Genomic DNA, 26,704 nt, shown 5'->3' with positions numbered 1-26,704 from the left:
CTTTGATAACAAGGGATTATTAACTTTAGTCATTGAACTATTGAGGAACCTGAATCCAAAGGAGTTTTTGTCATGAATCTCATCATTTTCCCTTCACAATCCACTTGAATTCTTTAATAGATAATAGGCTACTTATGCAGATTGCATCAAGTGGCAGAAACCCACTTTGACTTATATTTCATAAATGTTGTGCAGTTTTGACATATAATGTTTCACTGTATCATTATATTGTATCATTACATTGAGTATCACATTCTGTCCCAGCACATGCACAATTTCCTTTTCAGACCGAAACATGTTAAATGAATGTAAGCATGCAATAAGCAATCCTATTACCTTCACTATGGTGAATGTGAAATTCACAAGATCCTTTCCTCCATGTCTTCCATGTTTGCAGTTCAATCAAGCATCCACAAATGAAGTAGTTTTCAGAGTAATATCAACAGCATGAAAATGCAATAGGCAGCACTGTGGTGCAGTGGTTAGCACTGTCAAGTCATTGCAAGAGGGTTCCAGGTTCCTATCCCGGTTTGGGCCCTTCCCTGCGGAGGTTGCCTGGTCTCCCTGTGCTTGTGTAGGTTTTCTCTGGGTACTCCAGCTTCCTCCCACAGTCCCAAAAACACCCATGTTAGGTTAATTGGCTACTCTGCATCGCCCCTTGGTGTGATCAGTTGCGATCATTTTGATTCAGCATAAAAACAGCTATTCCTGGAGTATTATGGGTGGCAGGACACTGTCAAAAGATCTCTGGGATAAAGTTGTGAAAGTCAAGAGAAACAGGAAAATCAGAAAGTGTTAATCAATTCAGTACATCCACACAGTCCAGAGAAGTAAAAACATCTGTGTGGGTGAACCAAGGCTTCAATAAATAAACCAAAGAGCAATACATTTTCATGCCTTAGACAACAACTATTCATTAACATCACCAAATTCATACGCATAAAAGCTACTGTTAAACTTTGCTCTAATAATGAAAACCTTACAGTCCAGTAATCCATCAATTAAACTTCACAACAAATATGTGGCTGATAAAGGGACCCCCTTCCTTCTTTATTTATATAATTAACTCATTTGCAGTTGTCATCCTTTGTTTTTTTATTTATTTATTTATTTATTATGCATTTTGAATTCATTTGTATATTCACATTCATTTATAATGATCCTCTCCCTTTATTTCATCACTCTCACACATGCTCTCACACTCAAACCCCCATCTAACCCTGACGCCACATTGGCAGGAGAGCACTCTTGCAAAAGCACACATACACATATGCACACGCTTTAAATTACATGATTACTTTAAAACAAAATTGCACACATGGCCGGCCCTCCTAACAAGCAAAGAGCTTTACATGGAGAATTGCTCATGTAATAGCAGCTCTCATGCTTACTTCAGTTTGGAAGACCAGCGTGTTCTTCTCTGTGTAATTTGGCAGTGTGAATGAGTGAAGAGCTCACCTTGAGATGAGGTTACCAAAGTGAGGCCACAGTTACATACAGCTGCCCACTGTTGCTCCTGCAGGGTGTTTGTGTGTTGCTGCAGTCGTTTCCACTATTATGTACTTCAGGAACTGAACTGGGAAAGCCACATAATGGGAGTCATGAGATAATACCATAACAGTGACAGTAAGACACTCGAGTCAATATGTGGTTGTTTCAGTATGAAGTCACAAAGGCTCCAAACTGTAAAAGATATAACCTTAACAAAAAGTAATTCAAAGAAGTTACTCGAGTGGCTCATAAAGTCAGCCTGTACATGCAGGTTTATACTCCATTTATTTTTGCCATGCTGACAATACAACAAATATGGATCTAAAACAAAACTGACAGCGCCTTCCTCAAGCGCATCAAAAGACTTCATTAAATGCCATCTAGATAGCAACTCAAACGTTTGTGATTTCAAACAGAAATAGAAAATGCTATTAGCCTTTCGTCAACAGTGTGAATGTCAAATGTAGATTACACAGATGTAATCACCGTCCCCTGATGCTGCATGAAAAGCCCTTTTGTTTGTGAGTCACATCTGCATGTTATCCACCATGCATGTCACTGGGGCTCCCTTGCTGGCGTGGTGCCCTCCTGACATGACAAATTCATTTAGTGGGAAGACCTCTCACTTCTCAGTTCCTCTAAATTAACTGTGAATGACTGAATAAATACTGTATCTTAATGTTTGCTGAAATTATTCCCATCTAATGCTTGAAGTTATTGTTTTTCATCCAACACCAGGCTGTTGTATGAACGTCAGCACAAGATAATGTCAAAGTGCAGAGGCCTTTGACATTTACAAGATATATAGACAGTAAGAGCCAGAATAGCAGGACCAGTAGGTGAATCATGACTACAGGAAAGCACAACATGTGGCAAAACAGAAATGTTAATGGTTGTGTGTGTGTGTACATTTTACAATGTGTGTGCATGAGTATGTATATTACACGTCGGGCTAAAAAACTGCATCATTTTTACAAACAAAATCATTTTTGAATGAAATAACATGAAATTGTTATTGTAATTGTTGTAAACAGCATGTGAGGGCAGTTCTTAAACCGATTTTCATGTATTGCTGAAATTTGAATGAATTTATTGTTGAATTTAACTGTTGATGACAGCACGTGCCACATTCACCAGCTGGGAAATCCAGCATTGTTTCTTTGCAGTCACTTCAGTGCAGACAGTGCACCTCAAGGCATTGTCTGCAGATCACTTCTTAATCTTTCTCTTCTATCAAATGTCTGACTCACTGTGTTGACTCTGATGACATTCAGTTTCAGTCACCTCTATAGACTTTTGCTGTAGATGGTAGGTCGCTTTTATTGGTTCAAAAAAAACCAAAACAAAACAGGAATAAGCCACGACGCTGACAGAATGCAGACAAACATAGATAAGCATAAGAACATGACACATAAATAAAGAAATGGGGTATTTACAGAAATGGTAACTAATAAGTGGATTAACAATGCCACCTGGTGTTTGAAGAAGAATATGTATACACAAACATAATCAAGCATAATCTCAAGTGACATCGAGATTGAACTTACCAAACCTATCATATATTTACTGTATATATCCTCAAGGCAAAGAACTCTGCTTACAATAATTATAAATTACACATTTGTATCCATAGTCAATCCCCCAAAAGTCCAGTTCAAATGATCAGGTGAATAAATGGTTGTAAATGCAAAATAAATAACTGTTCCTTATCTACTGTCTGCACATATATTACATAAAGCTCCGAGTTTGAACTATATAGTCTGTACTTAAGACTCTATGCTGCCAATGCATTGCATGGATGGAGATCAGCTAAGTCTGAAAAAAATTGAGGCCTTACAGCTAATCTTTCTGTTCTTCCTCTGTGCTTTTGATTGACTGTCTGAACTTAACCTCAATGGAACATATTAATAGGACAATTAACAGCAGTCCATATCCAATATATAAATATATTTGGCAATGTAGCTATTTGACTAAAGACAAATTAGTGTAGGAATGAGTACAAAGTAAATAGAACATTTCATGTAATAATGAAGCTCCTGAAACACTTAACACATAACTCCTTAAAGACAGGACCTCAAGATAAAGTCTGAAAAACGTAACCTTTTATTTTACACGATACCAATAGATCTTGATAATCTAGGATCAAGAGAACCGAGGAAACCGGCTGTAGCAGCACTGCGCTTCCTCTGTGGGTGGGTCAGGGTGGATGTGGATGTTGACACTGTCGCTGTCACATGACTGCTTCGTCTGTGAACCAGGAAGTAAGAGGGTGGTGCTTTGCAAAGGGCTGGTGGGCTGATAAAACAAGGTAGTAGCTGCTTAAAATACATATAGAGTGCATTTTGATGGAAAATTATAATGGTTTAGTTCATTAATTCTTTAGCGTATCCGCGGTCTGCTTGTTTAATGTAACTAGCTTATTTGATGCTAACAGTAGGCAGCTAGCAGAAACGTCATTAGCCAACAAGCTAACACACAGAGAGGACAGCAGTACATTTATTTTTAGAAGTGCCACCGGATGTTTCATTATTGGTACTGTAGTGTAGCATTACCCAATACCAGTAGCTGACTTTAAAAACTCTCTTTTAAACCCTTCTTGTAGCGTTTCTGGGTCTCTGTTGTGGATTTAATGGAAACTGCTTCGTGTATCCTGTTAGCTTTTTACCGTTAGGGGACCGTCTGAAGTGCCGAAAGTATTCCAATGCGTAAAATGAACCTATAAAACTGTGAACCGACATTCCACGAACAGTCATAAACCAAGAAGCAACGTTTGTAATTTATGTGCATACCATACTAACAGTGAAATGGTGTATAGTTCGTCTTTAAATGTCTTTGCTTACCTGAAGAAAATGCTGTTTAGGTTAAATGGCGTGTAAATCACACTTGGTGACTTGTGTTTGTACATGTACAATGGATGTTTGGCCCTTATGGTCATTAAAATGAGTAGCTGATGTGTTCTGCACAACAGCATCCACCATGACAGCCATCAAGCACGCTCTCCAGAGGGACATCTTCACACCCAACGATGAGCGTCTCCTTGGCATTGTTAATGTCTGCAAGGCAGGAAAGAAAAAGAAGAACTGCTTCTTGTGTGCAACAGGTAAACGCATTATTAACACAGAAGCAACTGCATAACTATTAATGACAAAATAAATTTCGGTATGTGCTTTTCTCTTCCAGTTACTACGGAGAGGCCTGTCCAGGTTAAAGTGGTTAAGGTGAAGAAATCTGACAAAGGGGACTTTTACAAACGACAGCAGACATGGGAGCTTCGAGATCTGACCGAAGTAGATGCCAAAGATGCCAGCAAGGTAAGGGGAAACAATGTGTCCTGTGTTGTTTTTCAGCCATAACCTCAGTCAGTTGTTATAAATCTCCTCTGTCTCCCTCATTCAGTGCCCACATACTGTTTTTTACTCTTATCATTTAGGAAAATCCTGAGTTTGACCTTCATTTTGAGAAAGTGTACCGCTGGGTAGCCAGTAGCACGGCTGAAAAAAACTCTTTCATCTCGTGCATTTGGAAGCTGAACCAGCGATACCTGAGGAAGAAGATGGAGTTTGCGAATGTCAGTTCGCAGCTGCTGGAAGGTGTGGAACTGTTCTGTTCTTACTGTAGCTGTCACTGTGAGCGCATGCCTCTTTTCATGATTTGATTATGTTTGTTTATTGGCTTTTCTCTTAAACCAATAAGTGTTGACCCCAGTGTGTTTTGGTCATGTTTGAGGTATTCTTATTTAGCCCAGAACTCTACTGGATTTTTGATTTATTTTAATTATTAATAGCTTGTTAAACGAAACGTATTCAACCTCCTCTTTGTGTCTTGGTTTGTGGTATGGCTTTCTGTGTTAAATTCTTCTTTATTCTCACTTTTCTCTCTTAAACTTTCTCTGGCCAGAACTTCCTAAAGCGGAAGGTTGGTAGGACTTAACTTCCCCCTCCTTACTCCTCTCCATCGTTATCTCATGACCTCAAACTACCATGCTCATTAGAAACTCTCACCTCCTTTAAATTTCTTCTGTTTGAATTAAATACGGATGGGCATCATTCATTTTTTTCACCATAACACACATTTAGCAAGTTTTCGGCTCCACTTTTTACTCGTCCATTCCACCTTAATTCATACGATTACTTACTGACGTGTTAATTAATTTACTCAGAATCTAAGTTGTCAAAAAGGTTATAGCTTTTGTTTCTTATTTGTGCAGAGCAGAGTGAAGTGCAGTTGTTGTACTGTAATTTGTTTTACAGAGGACTATCAGTGTTTCTATCAGCCAGGACAAATATAGAGAAGTACATTTAGCTGATAAAAGCTATTTTGGATTGTAAGTGTACTTCTTACATCACTGCTAGAGAAAGAGTAAGTGGTGGTAAATATGTTTTAAATGTGCTCCCTATTTTTATAGACAATTTTTTTGTTGGTAGTTGTGTAACTTTACGTGTTGGAAGATGTCGAAATGTGTCTTGAACTCTGTATATGTACTCACGTCTTCAACATACATTTCCATCTCTTGTTCGTGGGACTAGAGTCAGTGCCGAGTGGTGAGAGTCAGAGTGTTGCCGGCGGCGATGAGGATGCTCTGGATGACTACCAGGAGCTGAGCACCCGTGAAGAGCAGGACATCGAGAGCATGATGGAGATGTGTGAGTACGCAATCTCCAATGCTGAAGCTTTTGCAGAGCAGCTCTCCAGGGAGCTGCAGGTTCTAGATGGGGTGAGTAGAGAAACTGGAAAAAAATAGTATTGTTCCTAATTATGTTATTATTCCTGTGAGTTTGACTCCTGCTTTTTTCTCTACCTTAAGGCCAATATCCAGTCCATCATGGCATCGGAGAAGCAGGTCAACACCCTGATGCAGCTACTAGACGAAGCCCTGGGTGAGGTGGACACCATTGAGGGAAAGTTGAGCAGCTATGAGGAGATGCTCCAGAGCGTCAAGGAGCAGATGGATCAGATCTCACAGAGTAACCGCCTCATCCAGATCAGCAACACCAACAATGGCAAACTGCTGGATGAGATCCAGTTCTTAGTGGTGAGTAACACATTTGATTTATTCTTTGAATACTGAATGAAGTAGAACACTTAAGGTTTCAGCTGATTTTTAGCAGAGATCAGTTTGTTCAAAAGTATTTGCTGTCTTGATTTTTTTTTCTTTTTTGATAGTGTGTTGTGCATAAACCTAAACCTAAAATTTTATTTAAGAAAAGCTTTTGCAACAATTTTTGCTAACAAATTATAATTACACACAATATAATATTTCAATTTGCAAGATGTGAAGTCTCAAAAGATACAAATTTAACTGCTAAATTATTAGATTTCTTTAGACAACTGGTCTCTTTATCTTCATGTAGAACTACATGGACCTGTCAAAGGGACACATCAGAGCTTTGCAGGAGGGAGACCTGACCTCCCCTAAAGGTATCGAGGCCTGCATAAATGCCTCTGAGGCTCTACTGCAGTGCATGAACGTGGCCCTCCGACCAGGTTAGTTCGTACTATACCACCTATTTACATGTATCACTTCTTTCTAGGTGTGCAAGTGAGTGTCTCTGACAAGTTCCCGAACTTGGTGAACTCATTAAACACATTTTGGAAAGAAGAAAAGAAGTTGCAAATTATCTTTGGTGTGGTTACAAGCGGATTTCCTGGTACATGTGTTATGCATTGTTATATTTTCCTCCCATAGGCCACGAGAAGCTGATGGCTGTGACGCAACAACAGCTCCTGTTTGCTGAGCTCAGAGACACCTTTGCTCGCCGCCTCACCAATCACCTCAATAATGTGTTTGTTCACCAGGTAACAGCACAACATGCTGCAAGTCTATATTTTACTGATTTGCTTTCAAATGGTTGCAGTGGTCCAGAGTGTATTAAATATCCACAAAAGCATAAATAAAGAGTGGATGGATAGTAAGTAAGAAAGTAGCATCTGCTGACCTTTTTTGGGAGTCCAGTCCTAGATTGGAAACCATGGTACCAAACTACAAACTGCACGTAAAGTAATTAAAACTAGCTCCACATTGATCAGCTACAGTGATAAAATGTCATAATGATAATGGTTTCACATTTTACAATAGAATATGTGCTTAAACCCTTGATAGTACTTTTGATAGTAAATATTACTAATAATACTTATGTGGGGTGTTGTCCTCGCACCTTACCATTGTGAGTCTGCTGTACCAGGGAGGGCTGCACTCTCTTCTTTTCCGGGCTCTCTCCCTCGCTCCCTCTCTTTATGGACTTCCTGTTAAGCTGTGACTCTCTCTCCCTGGGCTTCCTTGGGTTGTTTCCCTCTAGTTGTTTCCCCTGCTATTCTTGACTCTCTGTGTTGCTCACTTTGAATCATCCCACTCTGCTCTCTGTCTCTGTGTCAGTTCAACCACTTCAGTCACTTCAAAATGACCATCCCTCAGTTCTATAGGTCCTCCTGTCTGTCACTTCCAGTGAGTACCCTCACAGCAACCCCCACTTGCCCCTTCTTTGCTAATGTTTGACCTCTCACACCTCGCTCCAACTTAACATGTCACTGCATCAGCGAGCTCAGGCCTGTCATAGCCTGTTATTAATTGCATGGGATGTGTTTCTAACTATTTAACATCTCTTTTGATCTCAAAAGCTTAATAGGCACCACTCATCTTTCTCTTCCTTCACCAAGGGGCTTGGGTTTTTTGAGTTTGGGTGTTAACTTGGCTTTATTGCAAAAGGTCTCATATCATCCTGTGCCTGTGTGCTCTGCGTGCATGTCTTCTATCTACAAGCAGTGGATACTGAACAAGATAACAGTGAAGGGGAGGTGAAGCAAACACTGCTATGGCAGTAAGATGCGCTTTCAGTAAGTTGTCAATAAGTTGAACTCAAGGGGTGGTAGAATTTTGCATTGAGCAATGTGTTGACTACCTTGAACACAGCTTGTTTCCTGGTGATTTGAGGCAACATGTCGCATTCACAGCTCTTTGTGACAGGAGGTGAGATAGATATTCCTCATGTGTTTGTGTGTAAACAGAAAGATGAAATGGGACTTTCTGTTAGCTTTGTTTGCACTAATGTTGAATCTATTGCTAAATGTCTCCCCTCACTCTGTCATTTAGGGCCATGACCAGAGCTCCACCCTGTCACAGCACACCGCTGAGCTGACCCTGCCCAAACACAGCCCCCTCCACAGGGACCTGCTGCGCTATGCCAAGCTCATGGAGTGGCTGAAGAACACCCATAGGGAGAAGTATGAGGGCCTGTCCAGGGTTAGTGATATTCCAAAATGTTTAACGGAACAGTGCCAGTGACAGAGCTGAGCTAGCAGTTTCCTATTTCCAGACTATATGCTAAGCTAAGCTAACTGTGTAGTGGCTGCAGATTCATATTTAGTATACAGACATGCAAGCAGCATGGATCTTCTCATATAACTCTTAGAAAGCAATTAAGTGTAGTTTCAAAATGTTGAATTATTTCTTTGATAGTGGGTACTCAAGATATGTCGTGTTTTGAATCCAAACATCTGAACAAATGTCATTTCCTTTTTTAGACCTATGTTGACTATATGAGTAGATTATATGAACGGGAAATCAAAGACTTCTTTGAGGTGGCCAAGATAAAGATGGCGGGTACAACCAAGGAGGCCAAGGGCAAGTTTGGTAAGAGCTGTGATTTCCAGGCCAGCGAAAACATGAAGCATGATTGTCTTCTGCAGTTGTGTATTTTTTCGTTAACATTTGTTTGGGGTTTTTTTCTCCCTTTTTTTCCTAACATGTAGTAAATTTATGTATTTGTATTGTACCATCACTCAGAAATTAATGGAATATTCATGTATATATGAGGATAGAGCCTTGCATTTTTACAGTCTATTTTGTCACATCTGTTATCAAAACCATATGTTTCTAACTAATCAGTGCTGAAGTACTCAAATCCTCCCTATTGTTTTACCATTTGATGATGTCTCTTTTTCCCTTTGTTCAATGACCTTACATGTTCAACTTTCTACTCTTTTGAATCTTTGAAATCTGAGTAGGGCTCTTGGTTGAGCTTCGGTTTTGGCAGAATTATAGAACTGTGCTTTTTGCATTCTGTATTAGCTTTTCCTGTTGAAAACAAAAGAAGAATTTGTTTTCCAGGGGTTTGTCTGAGCTACAAGCATACCTAAGCCACCGCAGTGCACGTCAGCATATATGTAACTTTATACATCTAACATCTAGCCTCCCATGCTGCATGTTTTAAGCCTAACCTGTCTCTGTCTCTGATGCCTGCCCTTTTAACTGGCTGCAGCCACGCTTCCGCGGAAAGAGAGTGCACTCAAACAGGAAACAGAAAGTAAGTATGACATTTGGACAGAGCTATTCCACCATCAGTTACCCACTCTCCTTCTTACCACTGTGCCTTACATACCTGCACTAAAAGGAATCTTTTGCTCAAAGCCTGTCGCTACTCTGATATGTGTCACATTAAGCTCTGCAAACCATTACCTCGTCATGTACCTGGTTGGTTTGGGGTAAATCTTCACTGTACAGCTGAATGCATCATGACATGTTCAGACTCTGTGATAAATACCTAGAAAAAAGCCAACCATCACTATCCATGTTATTTATTCATTTATTTATTTGTCTGTTTTTATTTGACACATTCCCATTAAACACTGAATCCAGCTGTATTTGTCGTCCTGTGTCAGGCCTTCATGGCAGCTCTGGGAAGCTGACAGGCTCTACCTCAAGCCTGAACAAACTAACAGTGCAGGGGTCCAATAGCCGGCGATCCCAGTCTTCCTCACTGCTGGATATGGGTAACATGTCTGCCTCCGACCTGGACGTGGCTGACCGCACCAAGTTTGACAAGGTGATACTAATTTAATCAGACAAGTGGAAATAAAGACATAATAACAATCGTGTGTTCATATCCTGCTATGTATGGAGAGATTGTATGGAGGGTATCTCTTTTGCAGATATTTGAGCAGGTCCTCAGTGAGCTGGAGCCTCTTTGCCTTGCTGAACAAGACTTTATCAGCAAGTTCTTTAAGCTGCAGCAGCACCCGACAGTTTCACCCCCCCTTGCTCAGGTAAACTGTATTCATGTGTGGTGGCATATGAGATTGGAATATTTGCCTTGCCTGAAAGCATAATATAATACAGTAATAACTAACGCTGTCATGTTCTCAGTTACAGCATAATTTATGTACAGGTCAGCAGATGTTTGTTTGGATTTGTCATGCTTTACGTTTTTTTTCTTGCCAGCCCGAAACAGAGGAGTCAGATGGAGGCACGCCGTCAAGAATGCCTCCTCATGCTGAACATAGGCACTCCTTGTCATCAGAGTGAGTAGTTGCACACCATTCCTCCAAATACAACCCATATTCACTGCCAGAAAGATTGTTCATATTTTCTATGAATCGATTCCTTCTCCTTGTTACACCTTACATGTTCTGTCTCGGTCGCTTCTTTTTATGACTCAAGGAAAGACATGGTGCGGCTGATGATGAATAAAATCTTCCAGAGCATCGAGACGGAGCTGAACAGTCTCATCGCTTTGGGTGACAAGATCGACAGCTTCAACTCTCTGTACATGCTGGTGAAGATGAGTCACCATGTGTGGACAGCTGAGAACGTTGACCCGGCCTCTTACCTCAGCACTACTTTGGGAAATGTTTTGGTCACTGTCAAGAGGAACTTTGACAAATGCATTGTGAGTCGAGTCCAAATGATAAGAAGAATTCTCCTCTTTTTGAGAGTGGAAATTTCATGCTTCCTCCTCACTTCTTGCTTTGTGATGACATTACTACGTTCTTATATATCATGCTATGAATTTAATACAGTCTTTTTCTTACAGTCTGGTCAGATCAGGCAGATGGAGGAAGTGAAGATTTCCAAGAAAAGCAAAGTTGGTATCCTGTCTTTTGTTACTGGGTTTGAGGAGTTTGCTGAGCTGGCTGAAACAATCTTCCGAAATGCAGAGCGCCGAGGGGACCTAGATAAAGCTTATGTCAAACTTATCAGGGCTGTTTTCATGAACGGTGAGGACCCACAATCACCAAAAAGCACCCGCATTTTAGCTTTAGATGATGTTGTATGTGTGTGCTGCCAAGAAACAAAGTTATGAATATTTTTTGTCTTTTCAGTGGAGAAGGTAGCCAATGAAAGCCAGAAGACGCCACGGGATGTTGTTATGATGGAGAATTTCCACCATATCTTTTCCACATTGTCACGTCTAAAGATCTCCTGCCTGGACGCAGAGAGGCGAGAGGCCAAGCACAAATACACGGACCATCTGCAGTCCTATGTAATCAATTCTCTGGGCCAACCTCTAGAGAAACTCAATGTAAGATGGAGTATCCCTAAGAGTTATCACAAAGTTTCATCATCTGCCTGGACATGAGCAGCGATATACAAGATGTGATCATTTTACTGAATGGTTTGATTCATTGCATTTTCAGTAAACTGTTATCTGTCCCCTGCAGCATTTCTTCGAAGGAGTTGAGGCACGTGTAGCCCAGGGTGTTCGTGAAGAGGAGGTGAGCTACCAGTTGGCCTTCAACAAACAAGAGCTACGCAAAGTTATCAAAGAATATCCTGGGAAAGAGGTGAAAAAGGGACTGGACAACCTATACAAGAAGGTGGACAAACATCTGTGTGAAGAAGAAAGTCTGCTACAGGTGAGAGATTGAAAGTTTTGCTTGGTGAAACTGCTCTGCTCATCGGCATGGTCACATTCCTCATCTCCTCTCTGAACGTTGCATTTCTTCTGTCACTCCACCAGGTGGTGTGGCACTCCATGCAGGACGAGTTCATTCGTCAGTACAAGCACTTTGAAGATTTGATCGGAAGATGCTACCCTGGATCTGGAATCACCATGGAGTTTACCATCCAGGACATGTTGGAGTACTTCTCCAGCATTGCTCAGTCTCATTAGTCTAGCTGCTATGCACGGTTTCAATAGTAATTCACTACTGCCTCACGTTGACTGATAATACACTAGCTACTCACAAGATTAAAGATTAAAAGATTAAAGATTAAAGTGACATATTTTGTCATTGGAGGGAACTCACTCCAACGAAATTTGTTCTCTGCATTTAACCCACCCAAGTGACGTGCACACACACAGCAAACCCGGGGCAGTGGGCGACCGCGTGCAGCGCCCGGGGAGCAGTGGGGGTTAGGTACCTTGCTCAAGGGTACCTCAGCCATGGACACCGGGACGGGGAATCGAACCAGCGATCCACCGGTTACGGGTCCGACACCCTAACCGCTGATCCACGACTGCCCCAAACTCTTGTTTTGTTTCATGGACAGTGAACATTGCCTCTGTGTGTGTCTCTCTCAAGAGATTTGTACATTGAGCAGTGGTTCAAATATGTGCATTGTGTATGTATGTCTGCTCCATTGCGGTTCAACAACTGCTCTCTAAGTCTTTATTTGTTTTTGTTATATTTTTGTTATTTCTTTATGCCATATGTAAATAATAAATACGGAATTGCCGACCGATTTAATGCGTTGGCAAATATTTGTGTTTTTCTATTGTCAAACACATGATATTGGAGATTTCTTTACGTGTTTGGGTTAAATGTTAAATGTAAAAACGTCAACACCGCCCCCAGCCTTCAGTTCGGACAACGCCGGCTCTCAAAGCACGCCGCCCCGATGTTTCTCTGTGTCTCACTTCCATGGTGACGAATCCAAACCGGAGATCATCGGCGCTCTTTTCAAACCTCTTTAGCGCGGAAAGATAATAGCCGTGGAGTTATCGATTATTTAAACTTAACGGAGAGCAAGATGTAATGCCAGTGAGAAACACGTAAAATGCGAATTATTGATCCCAACGAGACACTTATGTCGGGTATGTAGAACCAAGTTAGTCAGGCTGGCTGTCAGCAAAGCACTGCCTGCCAATGCAAGGTACGCTGATGTATATTTGAGATTTAACACTAGGTAGATAAATGGTTAATGGTAGCCAAGCCATGCTAACTAGTCGACTAATGCTACTTGTTGTTTCACAAAAGCCGGTAGTGCTTGCTCAGTTGTTAACCACACATACGAGAATGCTAATACTGGTTTATTAGCCATTAGGCTAACAACGTAACGTTAGCCATTTAGTAGGCTGGGTTAGCAAGTTTTACAGTTAGCCACGGTAGCGTCGCTGCAATACAGGTCTAAACAATTGGCGTTGTTTATTTTACATTAATTTACGTGTTTAACGTCAATATAACCGTTGCTGTGTTGTGTCGTAATCTCAGTACCACATCACAGCCATGAACAATAACGCCGAGAGGAAATTCGTCAATTTGAGGAAACGTCTGGATCAGCTGGGCTACCGACAGCCGCTGGGGATAGAATCTCTGCCATTAGTGGAGAAACTATTCAGGTGAAACCTTTAGCCCTAAATGTCAGCCTCTCAGTTACAGTTGATGAGATGTAATTCAAACATATGTTTCTTTTTATTACAGCGATCTGGTCCACACTACTGAAAGCCTACGCAATGCCAAACTGTCAGCAGGAAAAACCGAGAAGGAGAGTCGAAACTTTGATGCTCTCCTGGAGCCATACAGGGCAGAGAATGCTCGGGCTGTTAGGGAGAACAATGAGTTGCACCAAGAACTTCTCAAGCTAAAGGAGGAAAATGACCGTGTCACCAGAGGTAACCTGCCACCCTCAGTACAAACTAAAACATTTTCCCCACATCCTTAACCCTCCTGCACCAAAAAAGCGTTTGATAACATCACACAACCTTGTCTTGTTTCAGAGCTCAAGACTGAGATCAGAAAACTGGACCATGAGACATCTGATTTGAAATTTTTAAATAATCAGTATGTGCACAAAGTTCGCTGCTTGGAGAAGGATAGCAAGGCTAAAGCTGAGCGCATCCAACAGCTGCAGGAGAAGAACATGCAAGCTGTGGTGCAAACACCAGGTAATTCCATAAGTCTGACTTTATCTTTATTAAAACACATTGAAATATCCCTTTTGACTGACTTTGGTAAATTTTGGTGCATTTTTTCCCAACAGAACCGCAGTGAAAATAAAATGCTAATTTTAGCTGAATCAATAGATCCTCCTTTAATCTCAAACACTTTGACAGGTGGAAAGAAGCGCAGCATCCCTTTCAGACGTCAGAGAATGCAGATTGATGAGCTCATACCTCCCTCTTCCACATCAGCTTATCCAGTGTCGCAGCCTGATGATCCGTATGTAGCTGACCTACTGCAGCTGGCAGATGGAAGGTTTGTTTTCTTTTGTGACAGCTGGACTATCACTAAATGAGCTGGTAACTCCTTGATGGATGTGCTGATTCTGCATGCCACTGTTAAACTCATTGTGATTTTTATTTGTAGAATTCAGGAGCTACAGGAAGACATAATAAAGGTCAAACTAGACCTGGAAAATGCTCAGGAATTTATAAAACACTTAAACACACAGGTAAGAAATGAATGAACTAGAAGCATTTAATACTGTGGCATGTTAAATGTTATTTTAGAGGTGACAAGATGTTTTATTCTTTTTCTCTCCAAGGTGGAGCTGAGAGACAAAGAGATTGAGCGTCTGACTCGTGCTCTTCAGGGAGGACGACCTCATGATGTAATTTCCCTCGAGGCTCAGAATATCAGCAATGAGAAACTGATCTCCCATCTTAACCTACAGGCATGTACATTTACCCTGATGTGTGAATACATACAGACAGAGAGATTACCTTAGCCTTGAGCCAAGTTCCTCTAGAAGAACAATAGTTTGCATGGTTGTAGTACCCACTCTCCTGTGTGTTGACTGTGTTAGCTGCTGCTTTGTGTTATACAGATTGAGTACCTGCAGGAGACCAACAGGACACTGGAGCAGAAGGTGGAGGGACTGCAGCAGAAGAAGAAGGATGCCTCAACAGAAGTGGCCAATCTGTCTTTAAAGAACCTGGAACTGTGTGAAGAGCTGACACACATAGATGACCTCGCGAAGCGTCTGGAGATGGACAAGGATCGTGTGTTGGAAACTGCTGACCTGGAACTGCAAGAGACTAAAGTAAGAAAGACATAGAATGAAGATGTTGCACATTTACAGGCATTGTATTGGATATAACAGAGTGAATTGGAGAGTGAAAACAAAACTGAAATCTCTTTTCTCACTAGAAAGAAATTCTAAGGCAACAAAAAATCATTGAAGACTTGGAGCATATCATCGCCAAAGCAAGAAGGGTATGCACAGTAAATGTTTTTGCTGAATATCAATATATTATTGTCGTTCTTTAGTGATCGCTTTGCCTTGCTATTATATTAATACATACTCTGTTGGAAATGATTGATTTCAGGAGCAGTCTGAAGGTGACTTTGAAAAAGACCGTCTCAGAGACCAGCTGGTGGAGCTCAAGGAGCAAAATGAGAAATTGGAGGGACTGGTGAATTTCCTGGAGGAGGAGAAAATCAGGCTGCAGGACAAAATGGCAAAAATGATGGCAGCTGGTAAACAGCGCGTTGGTCGATAGCTGTTCTTACAGCAGCTTTGCATTAGTGAGATGAATGTATTCCTGACTTGGTTGCTGTTCCCTAGACAAAGACATGGTGTTGGAGTTGGAGTCCATGAGGGCTAAACATGGTGTCTGTGGAAGAGAACGCTCCCCATCACGACTGGATGCATTTGTCAAGAGTCTGGAGGAGGAGAGGGATTACTATCGCCATGAGGCAGAGCGTTACAAAAGAACCAGAGGGGCTGGTGGTCTGGATTTAAGCCCCAGTCGTAGTCCAGGCCGGGGCAGGAGTCCTTGGTCCAAAGTAACAATGGTAAGAGACAATTTGAAACAACAACAAAAAAAACAACAACATTGTTTCTTTCTTTTTCTTTTTTTAAAATAAATTTTCAGGTGACCCTCATAAAAGTGATGCAAAATTCTAAAATAGCCTCAAATTTTCAGGGAAGTGTTACAGAGACAGAACTGCTACGTATTGTAAAGGAAAGAGATGAGCTGAGAGCTGCTCTGTTGGACTTTGAGAAGCACATGGAGGACATCCAGGATAGTGTGAAGACTCTGAGCACTGAGAGAGACCATTTCAAAACACTGTTTAAACAAGTAAGTATCATAAACATTAGCCCACCTGGTGAGAACTACTTATAATGTATGTGACCAAATGTTTTTGTCCACTTAGACTGAAGAGGACCTAAAGCTGGCCCGTAGCAAAGATATGTCAGCTGACCTCTTGAAAATGAAGGAGGAGATCGAACAGGCAGAAACTGAAATCCAGCAGATGAGCGCTGAAAGGGACATACTGATGGAGAGATTAAAGGTTTGTCCCAAAGTAATGACTTTCATGGCGTACGGTCCTTGACAGAGATAAGGTAGCTTGTCAACAGTAAAATATCATATCTTCAGCACACATCCAAATCTGTAATATATCCACTACTAATCAGGCTGTAACTGACAGTGTTGACATTGATTTGGTCAGTCAGTTGTTAGTTTTTGTTAGCATGCTGGCTGTAATGATGCCTTGATGTGTTCCTTCCAGGATTTAGTTTAAATGTTTAATTTGAAGCTGAATTGATCATTTGTCATTTTTATGTTTCTGTTTCCTTGTTTCAGAGACAGTTCTTGAGTTTGGCTTTACACTGTTAGTTGGACAAAACAAAATGTTTGAGCACACCAACTAGGCTATTTTTCACAGTTTTCTGACATTATATATGACTAATCAGTTAATTGAAAACAATCTGCAGATTAATTGATAATGAAAATAATTTGTAATGTTCAAGTTGGCTTAAAATTCACTTTGTCACAGTAAACTAGTTTTAGTAACGTATTAGTCTCAAAGCACCCCAATATTCATACCTTTTTTGCAGGTTGCCCAGACTTCAGCTCTCACAGACAGACAAGTAGAGGAGAGGAGGATTCTTGACCTGGAGAATGCCGTGAAAAGTGTAAGCCTGTCAGACACAGTTATTATGTAATAATTACTACTGTTGTGGTGGTCTTAACTCAGTTTGTGTTGCTGTAACTTTACCTCTCACATTATGTGTTATGGTGTGTAGTTGGAGCGGGAGAGACTGGACCTGCGGTCACAGGTGTGTCTGCTGAAGGAGAACAGAGAAGCTGCAGAGGAGGAGCTGAAGGTTCGGTCTGCTGCTTTGGTCCAGAACACAGCGGAGGTCAACCAGCAGAGGGCTGAGTCTAATGCTCTGAGGTCTGTGTTAACAAAATGTCAAATAATTTGGAAAATAAATACACTATATAGACAAAAGCATTGGGCCACCTGACCATTACACCAACAGTGACTTCAATGACTTTGCATTCTAAATACACAGACAGCTTTACAGCAGTAACAGCTTCCACTCTTCTGGGAAGATTTTGGAGGGTTTCTGTGGTAATTTTTGCCCACTCATGCAGTAGAGCATTTGTGAGGTCAGGCACTGATGTTTTACCAGAAGGCCTGACTCACAGTCTCTGTTCTAGTTCATCCCAAAGGTGTTGGATGGGGTTGAGGTCAGGGCTCTGTGTGTCTTGGTATGCTGAAGCATTAAGATTTCCTTTCACTAGAATTAACCCTCCTAACATAACAGGAGGGTTAAGGGGCCCAACCAGTGAAAAACAGCCCCATCCTAATACTTTTGTCTGTAGTGTCATATGACGATATAAATAAACAGTGACCTGTAATGTAATGTAATGTGAAGAATAGCCTCATTATTCTGCTGTTGTTTAGCACATAATCTGAACAGAAAAGAATGAAAGGATGTTGAGTGTGTTGCCAGTGTGTTAGAGGGCTGATGGATTTTTCCCTGTCTGGCTGCAGGCTGCTACAGGAGCAGATGGAGCAGTCACTGTCTGATACCCAACACAGGCTGTCTGTGAAGATGAATGAGCTGCATGCTGCTCATGAGCAGATTGAGAAACTAGAGGAGAGAATGGGTGAATATTTGTGGATTTTGTGAACTGCTTACAGCTCGTGTTGTGTTTCTGTTTGCTTGATTTTTGCTTTGTCTGACAGGGGAGCTGAGTCAGCAGAGCTCCAAACACAAAGAGGAAGTGGCTCTTCTTCACAAGTCCATTTCTGCCCTGGATAGAGAAAAAGATGCTCTGCAGGATGAGGTGGATCAAAAGACTGAAAAATTGGTCATTCTCCAGGAGGAGAACTCTAAAAAGGTAGCCACAGTCGACAAGGACTGGTTCGCATTTTTGTCTGTCATAAAACAGTGCTCATATATGCTGAATGATATGTAGGAAAAAAATCATCATCGTGATTAACTTGAAAGACATTGTAACTGTGATATCAGTAACGAATTGAACCTGTCCCTTGAAAATTTACTGAAAGGATGTCTAAACAGTATTAATGAGGCACAATGCTTTTGCATTCACACAGGAACAGACCCTTAAAGAAGTGAGACTCACAGTCACAAACATGGACAATTCACTAGCGTGAGTACTGTGCTCTCAGTGTTCATATGTGACATTTAACTTCATCTTGGTAAGCTCATGTGACTGTTTTCTTGTGGTGACGTCAATGTGTGATCCTTGCAGTCAGCTGCAGGGGGCGTTAAACAGCCGCGAGAGGGAGCTAACCAGCCTGAGGAGACAGCTGGATGCCTGTCAGGATGAACTGGCTGCACTCAGAAGAGACAAAGAAATCACAACCAGAGAGAACAGGAGGCTGCAAGATGACCTGGCTACAATGACCAGAGAGAACCAAGTATGTAATAAATGTAACTGTAAGTGGTCATACTTGTTTCTCATGTACCATATAAATAAATGAAGCCTTGAAAAGATCACACCAGCTCCAGTTGTGTTTCAACTGTCTTGTTTGTACAGACCGTACATGTGGAGATGGAGGAGGCTCTGCATGAGAAGGATGAGCTGAAGTTGAGGGTCCACTCTTACATTTCTGAAGTGTCCAGAATAGAGAAGCTGATGGCCACCAAGGCAAGAGAAAACATTACCCTTATAGCTGCTTAAGGTTCTGTATAGCAGATACTGTCAGCTACATTTTACTGTTATACGTTTACCCACAGGAGCAGGAGAACAGGGACTTGTTGGATCGTTTCAGGATGGCCCACTCTGAGATGGAGGAGCGGGAGCAGAAGTTGCAGCAGGCTGAAGGCCTCAATAGCTCCATTCGTCTGGAGCTGCTCTCTTCAGACTCGGAGCGCAGACACCTCCGCGATACTGTCCACAACAAGGAGAAGGAAATCCAGCAGGTGAGACAAGGGATTGGAAAGGTAGCTGATACGTTAGTGGTACACTATAATAGTGGACACTGAAACATTCAGAGACATGATTAAGGATTTAGTATGTGATTGTGATGTACCTTTCACCCTGCTGCTTTACAAGCATACACAGGCCCTGCAGGCTTATGAGGCCCAAGTGTCCTCACTGGTTCGTGGGATGTCGCGACTAGAGGAGGAGCTACACAAAGCACAGGAGGAGAAGGCTGCTCTCCTGTCAGATCTGGCATCTGTCAGGGAGCTCTGTGTCAAACTGGACTCTGGCAAGGACCTCGCTGCACGTCAGCTCACCTCCAAGAACATGGACCTAGAGAGGGTGAGGCCGAAACATATTTTTACTGACCTTTGTTATATGTTAAACATGTAGATGAGCAACTGCAGTTATTTATGACAATAATAATAATAGCTTTATTTATATAGCGCACGAATAGAAGGCAATAAACAAAATATAAATAGACAATTGGTGAACAAGGTTGGAGATTTAAAACAAAAGGTAAAAGAAGAGCAAATGAAATAGAAAAATGATTGACAATAAATATAGGAATTATACAATCTAAAACAAACAAGCTACAGGGGACAGTAAAAAGACAACATCACATAAAAGCCAGTCTATAAAAGTGGGTTTTGAGAAGTGATTTAAAAGAAGTCACTGACTTTGCAAGCATTAGCACCTTGGGAAGGTCATTCCAAAGCCGAGGGGCTCTGGCAGCAAAAGAACCGCTCACCTTTAGTCTTTAGCCTCAACTTTGGAACGCCTTCTTTAAATAAATCTTTGTGTCCTCTAGGTCACAGGAGAACTGGAGGATGTTCGGTCAGAAGCAGAGCTACTTAAGAAACAACTGGCTAGTGAGAGGCTGACCGTCCGCAACCTTGAGACGCTGCTCTCCACCAATCGGCAAAAGGAGTTCCAAAGCCAACTGACAGCCAGTGAGAGAGAGTCTGAGCTGAAGGTCCTTCGTGATAGGCTGACCCTGGCTGACAGCAAAACGTAAACAAATTCAAAACAATATGTTGGTTTGAAGTGTCAGCCTTGAAGACACATTGTTTTCTGATTATTTTTGGATTATGATTTGTTGTTGTGTATTTAAATGCATTCAGTGCAGAGCATGCAAGGGAGGTGTCTCAGCTCCGTGGCAGAGTCTCTCAGCTACAGACGGAGATGGACGTCCTGAAAAGACAGTTGACCACTGAACGTTTTGAACGGTGAGTTAAAGCACTTTTGGCCTTACACTGATGCTGACTCTTAACTCAGGAGTGAAAGCATAATTGCAAGTTTGAAACAAATGACATCTGTCACTATTACAACAAACCTGATTTGTTTTATACTTTATTAGCTGTGTGATATGACTCAGCTAATACCAATATATAATGTTTTCTGTGGTCTCATACATACAGCAGTGTTCAGACTAGATTTTTTTCTCCTATTAAACTATTTTTCCCTTGAAGTGGGTTACAAAGACAGAAGCTGTTAAGCCATTTTAATCATATTATCAACATGTGGAGACATTACAGAAAACACCAGAGTTTATTGTGAACCAGCAAAAAGTGTCTTCTTTGAACTGGAAACTGAAGGAAGAAAGAGAAGGACTGCAACTAATGATTATTTTTCTTATTTTCTCACCTAATCAAATGCCAGGCTGATGTCTTTAAATTGGAAAAAATACATCTCCTTGAATCTGGTGAAGAGAAACAGCTGAGACAGAGAAAGTCTTTTAGTTGGTTTAATGTTAACCGCAGAGTAAGAGAGTCACGCTCCTGCTGGAAGGCCAACAGCTCCAAACAGCTTGACCAAGAGCAACTGAAAGCGAAATGTATTTATGTCTGTGTGTGAGCCTGAGGATGAGAGGTGTCTGTGGGAAAGAGAGGTGTTTGTGTCTTCTGAATGAGTGGTGTCTGGATGTCCTGGGTGAATTAACCTATGAAAAAGAGGTGTCTGTGAAATCTGAGGCTACACCCACACTAGTCCATGTTCGTTTTAATACGGTGTTTTAGAACGAATACGATCTGCGTCCACACCAGAGCGCCGATATGGAGGTCACAGGGTCATTCATACAAATCCTGTGACAATTCATGCAACTGTCGCATGGCTAAGCATGCATACTGGACATGATCATACGAGCACAATAAATCTGAATTTCCCTTCGGGGATAAATAAAGGAGTTCTGAGACGTCAGACTGACAAGTTCTGATCAGGAAGGGACCCTGGGTTTCTTTTGGGACTCTGTCTACACTAATCCGCAACACCTCCGTATTCAGATGAATACGGAGTTGACAGTGTATCAAAACTGTTCCATTTCAGGAGCTCAAAAAACAGCAGAATAGTGTGGACTTCTTGTCCACACCACACGCAACTAAAATGTTTTGGATTCAAACAAAAATGGACCAGTGTGGATGTAGCCTGAGAGATGTCTGGGTGTGCCCTGAGTGAGAGGTGTCATTGAAGTGTTAACTTCCATTACATCTGACAGTCCAGAACCCACAGATATTCAACTTATTGCCATACAAGACAGTAAAACCTGAAAATATTCACTTGTTTAGTGGCTGGAATCTGTGATTTCTAACATTTATGCTGGGGGGAAAAAAGGAACTTAGTTGATTTTCAAAACGGTTATAGTAAATATCTCATCACTTAAAGCTTTAAGGATGTAACAACACAGTATTTTATAATGACACAGCTGTCTTTGTTTCCTCAGTGAAAGAGCAGTTCAGGAGATGCGCAGACAGGGTGTGTCCTTCTCACCCCTGCAAAGTTCACTGCCCCTCAGTGTCTCCTCCAGTCCTCATCATATCTCCCCAGAACGCTCTATCCTCCGAACTCTTAACCGCTCCACTGACAAGTCAACAGACAGGTAAGGCTTCAGACATGAACAGGTTAAATTTAGGAATTTAACTGTTTAAGACGGTATCACAGCTTTGGTGCAAGAACCATTTCACTAAAAAACTCGAAATCTCTTTTCTTTTTAGAAATGTGAGCTTCAAGGATTAACTGAGCTGATTGACAGACAAATGAAGGAGTTGATGAGTGAGTCAGACACTGCAAGAAGCTTGTGCTTGACATGAATTGTAAAGGCCTTTGGTTAAATTAGCATTCAGCTTTGAGAATGAGTTTCTGAAGTTTGGCCCTCAGCAACTACAACCTCATACAGGTAGCAAGAGAAGTGTTTGTTCAGCTCTGTGGTTATGTGTGTCATGCTAACATCCATGTTTTTAATGTTGTTTAAATTAATAAATTATTCACAAAATAAAGCGATACACTAAAAAAGAAATTGCAGTGATGTAAATCACAAAAATTGAACTGGCGTTTTATTACAAGGTAGTTAGTCCAAGGAGAGGCTGTCATGTACAACAGAACAAATCAAGCTCGATCAACCCTACAACCCTGTAAGTACATGGAATGTTTAGCCCTTTAAACCACTTAATGATTACTGACGCCATGAACTGAAACTATTTACCCTTTACCTTCTTCAATGTGTAAATGAAGAAACAAGCAAAATACTGGAGTCTGGAGTTGAAAAATTATGTACTTGTTTTTTTCACTTACTGTACAGTGCATGGCAGTTTTTTTTCCCCATTTGTCTGCACCTGATTTCAAGCTTTAGTGGTTTTGGAGTCAAGTCTCAGCATTTTGCCATGATATTTGAACATCTCAAGTAAAAAGGTATAACAGCTATCAAAATACTCTTTGTTCCCTAGGATTAAAAAATACAATACAAATACAAGTACAAATGATTCTCTGTAAAAAATAATCTTAGAACTATAGAACATTTAATGCCGGCAGTGCTCAGTGGTTGTGTTGGGGAGAGGATAAATGAACAGGGAAAAGTCTAAAATGTACTTGGGCAGGAGTTCCCTCAGTAGCTTCTGTGGTAAGCTGCACAGATAATAGTGTAATGTCTCCATGGTGACTGGCTTGTACCAAGTTTGCCTCTCTGGGAAGTGAATATAAGGAGGCGCTCCAATGCGCTGCAGCACAAACTCTGCATCGCTTTCAAGGCGGTCATGGGAACCAATAAAGTCATAGTTCACAGCACAAGGTTGGCATAAGTTATACATTGGCATCCAATGCTCGTTCATGCGTTCCACATCTTCATCCAGCAAGTAATGGACAAACTCTGCAAAGGTCACATCATCCCCCGTTACAGAGGCATCTTTGGTGATGCCTTTTCTGTACCTCTTTATGATCTCCACACCATATTTTTTCTGGTAGGACTGAATCTCTCCGAACTTGTTCCTGTACGCTGACAGCAGGCGCTCCATGGGCTCCCGTACAAACATGAACTTGAAGTAGTGCTTGAGGCGGTAGCGGATCTCCTCGGGCTTAAAAGAGGACAAAAACAGCAGGTCGTTCTGGTGATTCATCTTGATGTTGACATCCACGCTCTCTAGAGTGCCACTCAGAACCTTCAGGACCCTCTTCCAGTTGGAGCAGGCCACTTTGGGGACGTAGCAGTAGAGGAAGCGATACTGCTCGTTCACCAGGATGTGCTGCAGCAGTGTCTTCCTCTGCAGGGTGCTCAGGGACCAGATGCTGTGGGGCATATTCTTCTGGCTGCACACAGTCCTAATGGTGCGGTTACGGATCTCCTGGAGGATCTAAACAGGAATGCAAGTCAGTGAGTTAGAGGTGCACCAATATTACACATATGTTTCCTAGTCATGGTTTAAATAGTGTTTATGGTTTAAGCAGCTGTGTATTGTCAAGTCTGAGAAAATGACCCTGATCATGTCACTGTGATGTTATGAGGGTTAGCTCAGCTGGTATGTGCAGACTGCAAATTTAAATATAGATATATAGGTGTAGATATTTACCAGAAAGAGACGGTCTAATGAAAAGACATGTTGCAACCCTCAAAGTATTTCAGCACCTGCTCCTCCAGTTTTCACCTTTTTTCCCCCCAGACTTCGTGGAGTGCAATACTGGCTGAAGCTCTTCAAATGAGCAGATTTTTGCGTCACTAACTAAAAGTTCAACTTTAGTTCGACAGTTTATGATACAGATCGCGTAATATTTTGAAAAATACATAGTCGACAGACACATTCATACTTCCACTACGCGACTTCGACTACACTGGGCCTACTCGCTCGGTGAAAGCAAAACACCCATGAGCTCCAGCAGACCTTCATGCAGCATGTCATTACTTTGACATTACCTGGGACTCCATGTCCACAGCAGACGGGCTTCGCCTCCCAGCCTGCGGGAAGAAGTTCAGTCGCTGGAGAGTCCTCCTGGGCGAAGGCGGCTCCATGCTATTCAGCATGCCTTTTTCTATCATTAGCAGTAGGCCTCCGGATGCTACGATTACCAAAAACGTCAAAACCGATGGTAGTAAGGCAGAGTTGCGACGAACAGAAACGGAGTTCATCACCGAGGTGCTGCGCACTCTCCCGTACTTTTTCATCCCGTAGTCCTGTCTGTGGGGAACCATACTCTATGCCTGACTTGTCTGCTCAATACACGTTAGCTTCTTCAAGTTCACAGCTAACTAACTTTACTACAAGTGACCTACACTTACGGCAGATTCGAACTTCCGGGATCTTCTGTAACTTAACATACAGAACGCTATCTCACCGCAGTAACGAAGACAAGCAGCTATAACGGTTTCTTTAAAAGGTGCTGTTGTCTGATAAGGAAAACCCGTCTAAATGGATTGTTAGCGGATGTGATGTCACTCTGGGAACAGAGCTACGACTTAGGAGCATGTGCTTACGAGTACAAATCGACTACTATGGTTTCGCTTCATAGCGCACAAAGTTTTTCGCTTTTTACCTAAGACTTCCGTGGAGAGGAGCACCAACGAGTTGAAGAATTTAAAAAAAAAAAAAAAAGAGTACAAATCGAATGCGAGGTGCGCAGCCTCGAGTGTGACCAGTGCGCAGGGACCGTCTACAAAGTGCGACGCCGGGAAGAGATGCAAAAATATTCTGCATCTCTGTAACATAATATATAATATAATAATATCCTTCACTACCACTTCAGTGTGGTGTTACAAAAATTACCATACAAATCACACAAGTTAGTGATTGTTTGAGTTATTGATCGCAGACGTTCGAATTTGTCGGTCTGTTGCTATTAATTCAAAAAAATTGTCTGGAGTACGAGAATATCTGTTGTTTCCAAAACATGTTTTGAAAACCATGTTTAAGTACATTTAGTATTCAGATGCTATGATCACCAGGAACATTAGCACCAACACAATCCAGCTGTGCACAGCTCTTGATAATATACTTCAGGAGCCACATCACCAGACTCCTTTCAGTTTGAAGTAGCTTGACTTATCCAGCCATCCATGTAGTCAGTGATGAGCTCAAATCAACTTTTATCAACTTTTTACAATAATCTAATTCCAAATCTAATAAGTGTAATCACTGCATGTGGATTAATCTTATCTCTTCGCAGTTTGTAAAGATGATAAGATACCTGAACCCATGCACATTTTATTGGTATGGCCTGCACTAAACAAACAGAAAACATATTGAAGTTGAGTGAAATTTTGAAAACCATTGTACAGCAGTGTGAGTTTAGGCTTTCCCTCATGATAATACAAAAGAAATACATTTTTTGTTTAATGACACCTGAATAGAAATGCTAGTCCTGTAACTTAAAAGCTGAGTCAATCCATAGATATAGGTTATGCCAGTTTTACAGGACAACTCGCACTTGCTGATTATATGGAATACTTTTGGGGTTGTGTTTAGCCTTGAGTCGGTAAAGCCTATTACCATAAACCTGGAAAAAAAAGGCAGATTCTGCTATTAATCCTTTGCACACTTCCCAGAACAGTTTGTTAGTCAACATTATAGAGTAATCTGTGAGAAAAATGTTCTAAATCTTGGCATGTGTTGGTCTCCACAGATTTGAAAAGCCTTCATGTTGTGTCTGTAATGCAGGGCTTATGGGTAAAAACATAATTCTTAGTTCATACTTTGAGACTAAAACAAGCTCTCTGACGATTATCCTCAATATGCTAATCAATAGTTGGATCTGTGGAACTCATCGTGTCTCTCCTTTCATGCAGAGATAAATAATGTTTTGTTTTTGACATTTTATTAGAAAATGAT

At 41.4% G+C, this 26,704-nt stretch overlaps 3 protein-coding genes across 8 annotated transcripts; 2 read left to right on the top strand and 1 right to left on the bottom strand.

Annotated features, from left to right (window-relative positions):
- Positions 1-3,642: 3,642 nt before the first annotated feature.
- Positions 3,643-12,949, top strand: exoc1 (exocyst complex component 1). 3 transcript variants are annotated; one of them, XM_046391445.1, is made up of 20 exons: positions 3,643-3,799; positions 4,460-4,591; positions 4,672-4,802; positions 4,922-5,081; positions 6,018-6,205; positions 6,296-6,523; positions 6,843-6,975; positions 7,178-7,287; positions 8,579-8,728; positions 9,010-9,118; positions 9,747-9,791; positions 10,147-10,310; positions 10,417-10,530; positions 10,706-10,785; positions 10,925-11,153; positions 11,298-11,481; positions 11,587-11,786; positions 11,926-12,120; positions 12,225-12,450; positions 12,731-12,949. In XM_046391445.1, the coding sequence occupies exons 2-19, from the start codon at positions 4,468-4,470 to the stop codon at positions 12,375-12,377; spliced, it is 2,697 nt and encodes an 898-aa protein (XP_046247401.1). In that variant the 5' UTR covers positions 3,643-3,799; positions 4,460-4,467; the 3' UTR covers positions 12,378-12,450; positions 12,731-12,949. The 3 variants fall into 3 exon arrangements, with proteins under 3 accessions (XP_046247401.1, XP_046247402.1, XP_046247400.1); XM_046391446.1 differs by lacking the exon at positions 3,643-3,799 and adding an exon at positions 4,056-4,192; XM_046391444.1 differs by lacking the exons at positions 3,643-3,799; positions 9,747-9,791.
- On the top strand, positions 8,084-22,935 carry cep135 (centrosomal protein 135). 4 transcript variants are annotated; one of them, XM_046391441.1, is made up of 26 exons: positions 13,069-13,301; positions 13,699-13,826; positions 13,909-14,099; positions 14,205-14,372; positions 14,541-14,682; positions 14,794-14,878; positions 14,972-15,100; positions 15,254-15,469; positions 15,577-15,642; positions 15,756-15,906; positions 15,995-16,224; positions 16,356-16,511; positions 16,588-16,725; positions 17,273-17,350; positions 17,462-17,613; positions 18,220-18,335; positions 18,415-18,569; positions 18,787-18,842; positions 18,945-19,113; positions 19,233-19,343; positions 19,433-19,618; positions 19,752-19,961; positions 20,431-20,633; positions 20,744-20,848; positions 22,339-22,494; positions 22,610-22,935. In XM_046391441.1, exons 2-26 carry the CDS (start codon positions 13,714-13,716, stop codon positions 22,629-22,631), a joined length of 3,504 nt encoding a protein of 1,167 aa, XP_046247397.1. In that variant the 5' UTR covers positions 13,069-13,301; positions 13,699-13,713; the 3' UTR covers positions 22,632-22,935. The 4 variants fall into 4 exon arrangements, with proteins under 4 accessions (XP_046247399.1, XP_046247397.1, XP_046247396.1 ...); XM_046391440.1 differs by having other exon boundaries at positions 13,069-13,360; XM_046391443.1 differs by lacking the exons at positions 13,069-13,301; positions 13,699-13,826 and adding an exon at positions 8,084-8,226.
- On the bottom strand, positions 22,918-25,449 carry chst14 (carbohydrate (N-acetylgalactosamine 4-0) sulfotransferase 14). Its single transcript, XM_046391447.1, has 2 exons — positions 24,796-25,449; positions 22,918-24,238 (listed from the first exon to the last, which is right to left on the bottom strand). The coding sequence occupies exons 1-2, from the start codon at positions 25,069-25,071 to the stop codon at positions 23,411-23,413; spliced, it is 1,104 nt and encodes a 367-aa protein (XP_046247403.1). The 5' UTR covers positions 25,072-25,449; the 3' UTR covers positions 22,918-23,410.
- Positions 25,450-26,704: the final 1,255 nt, after the last annotated feature.

The sequence above is a fragment of the Scatophagus argus genome, chromosome 6, assembly GCF_020382885.2.
Source record: "Scatophagus argus isolate fScaArg1 chromosome 6, fScaArg1.pri, whole genome shotgun sequence".
NCBI classification, from domain to species: domain Eukaryota; kingdom Metazoa; phylum Chordata; class Actinopteri; family Scatophagidae; genus Scatophagus; species Scatophagus argus.
The sequence above is the reverse complement of the archived record's forward strand: the minus strand, read 5'-3'. Positions and strand labels throughout refer to the sequence as shown.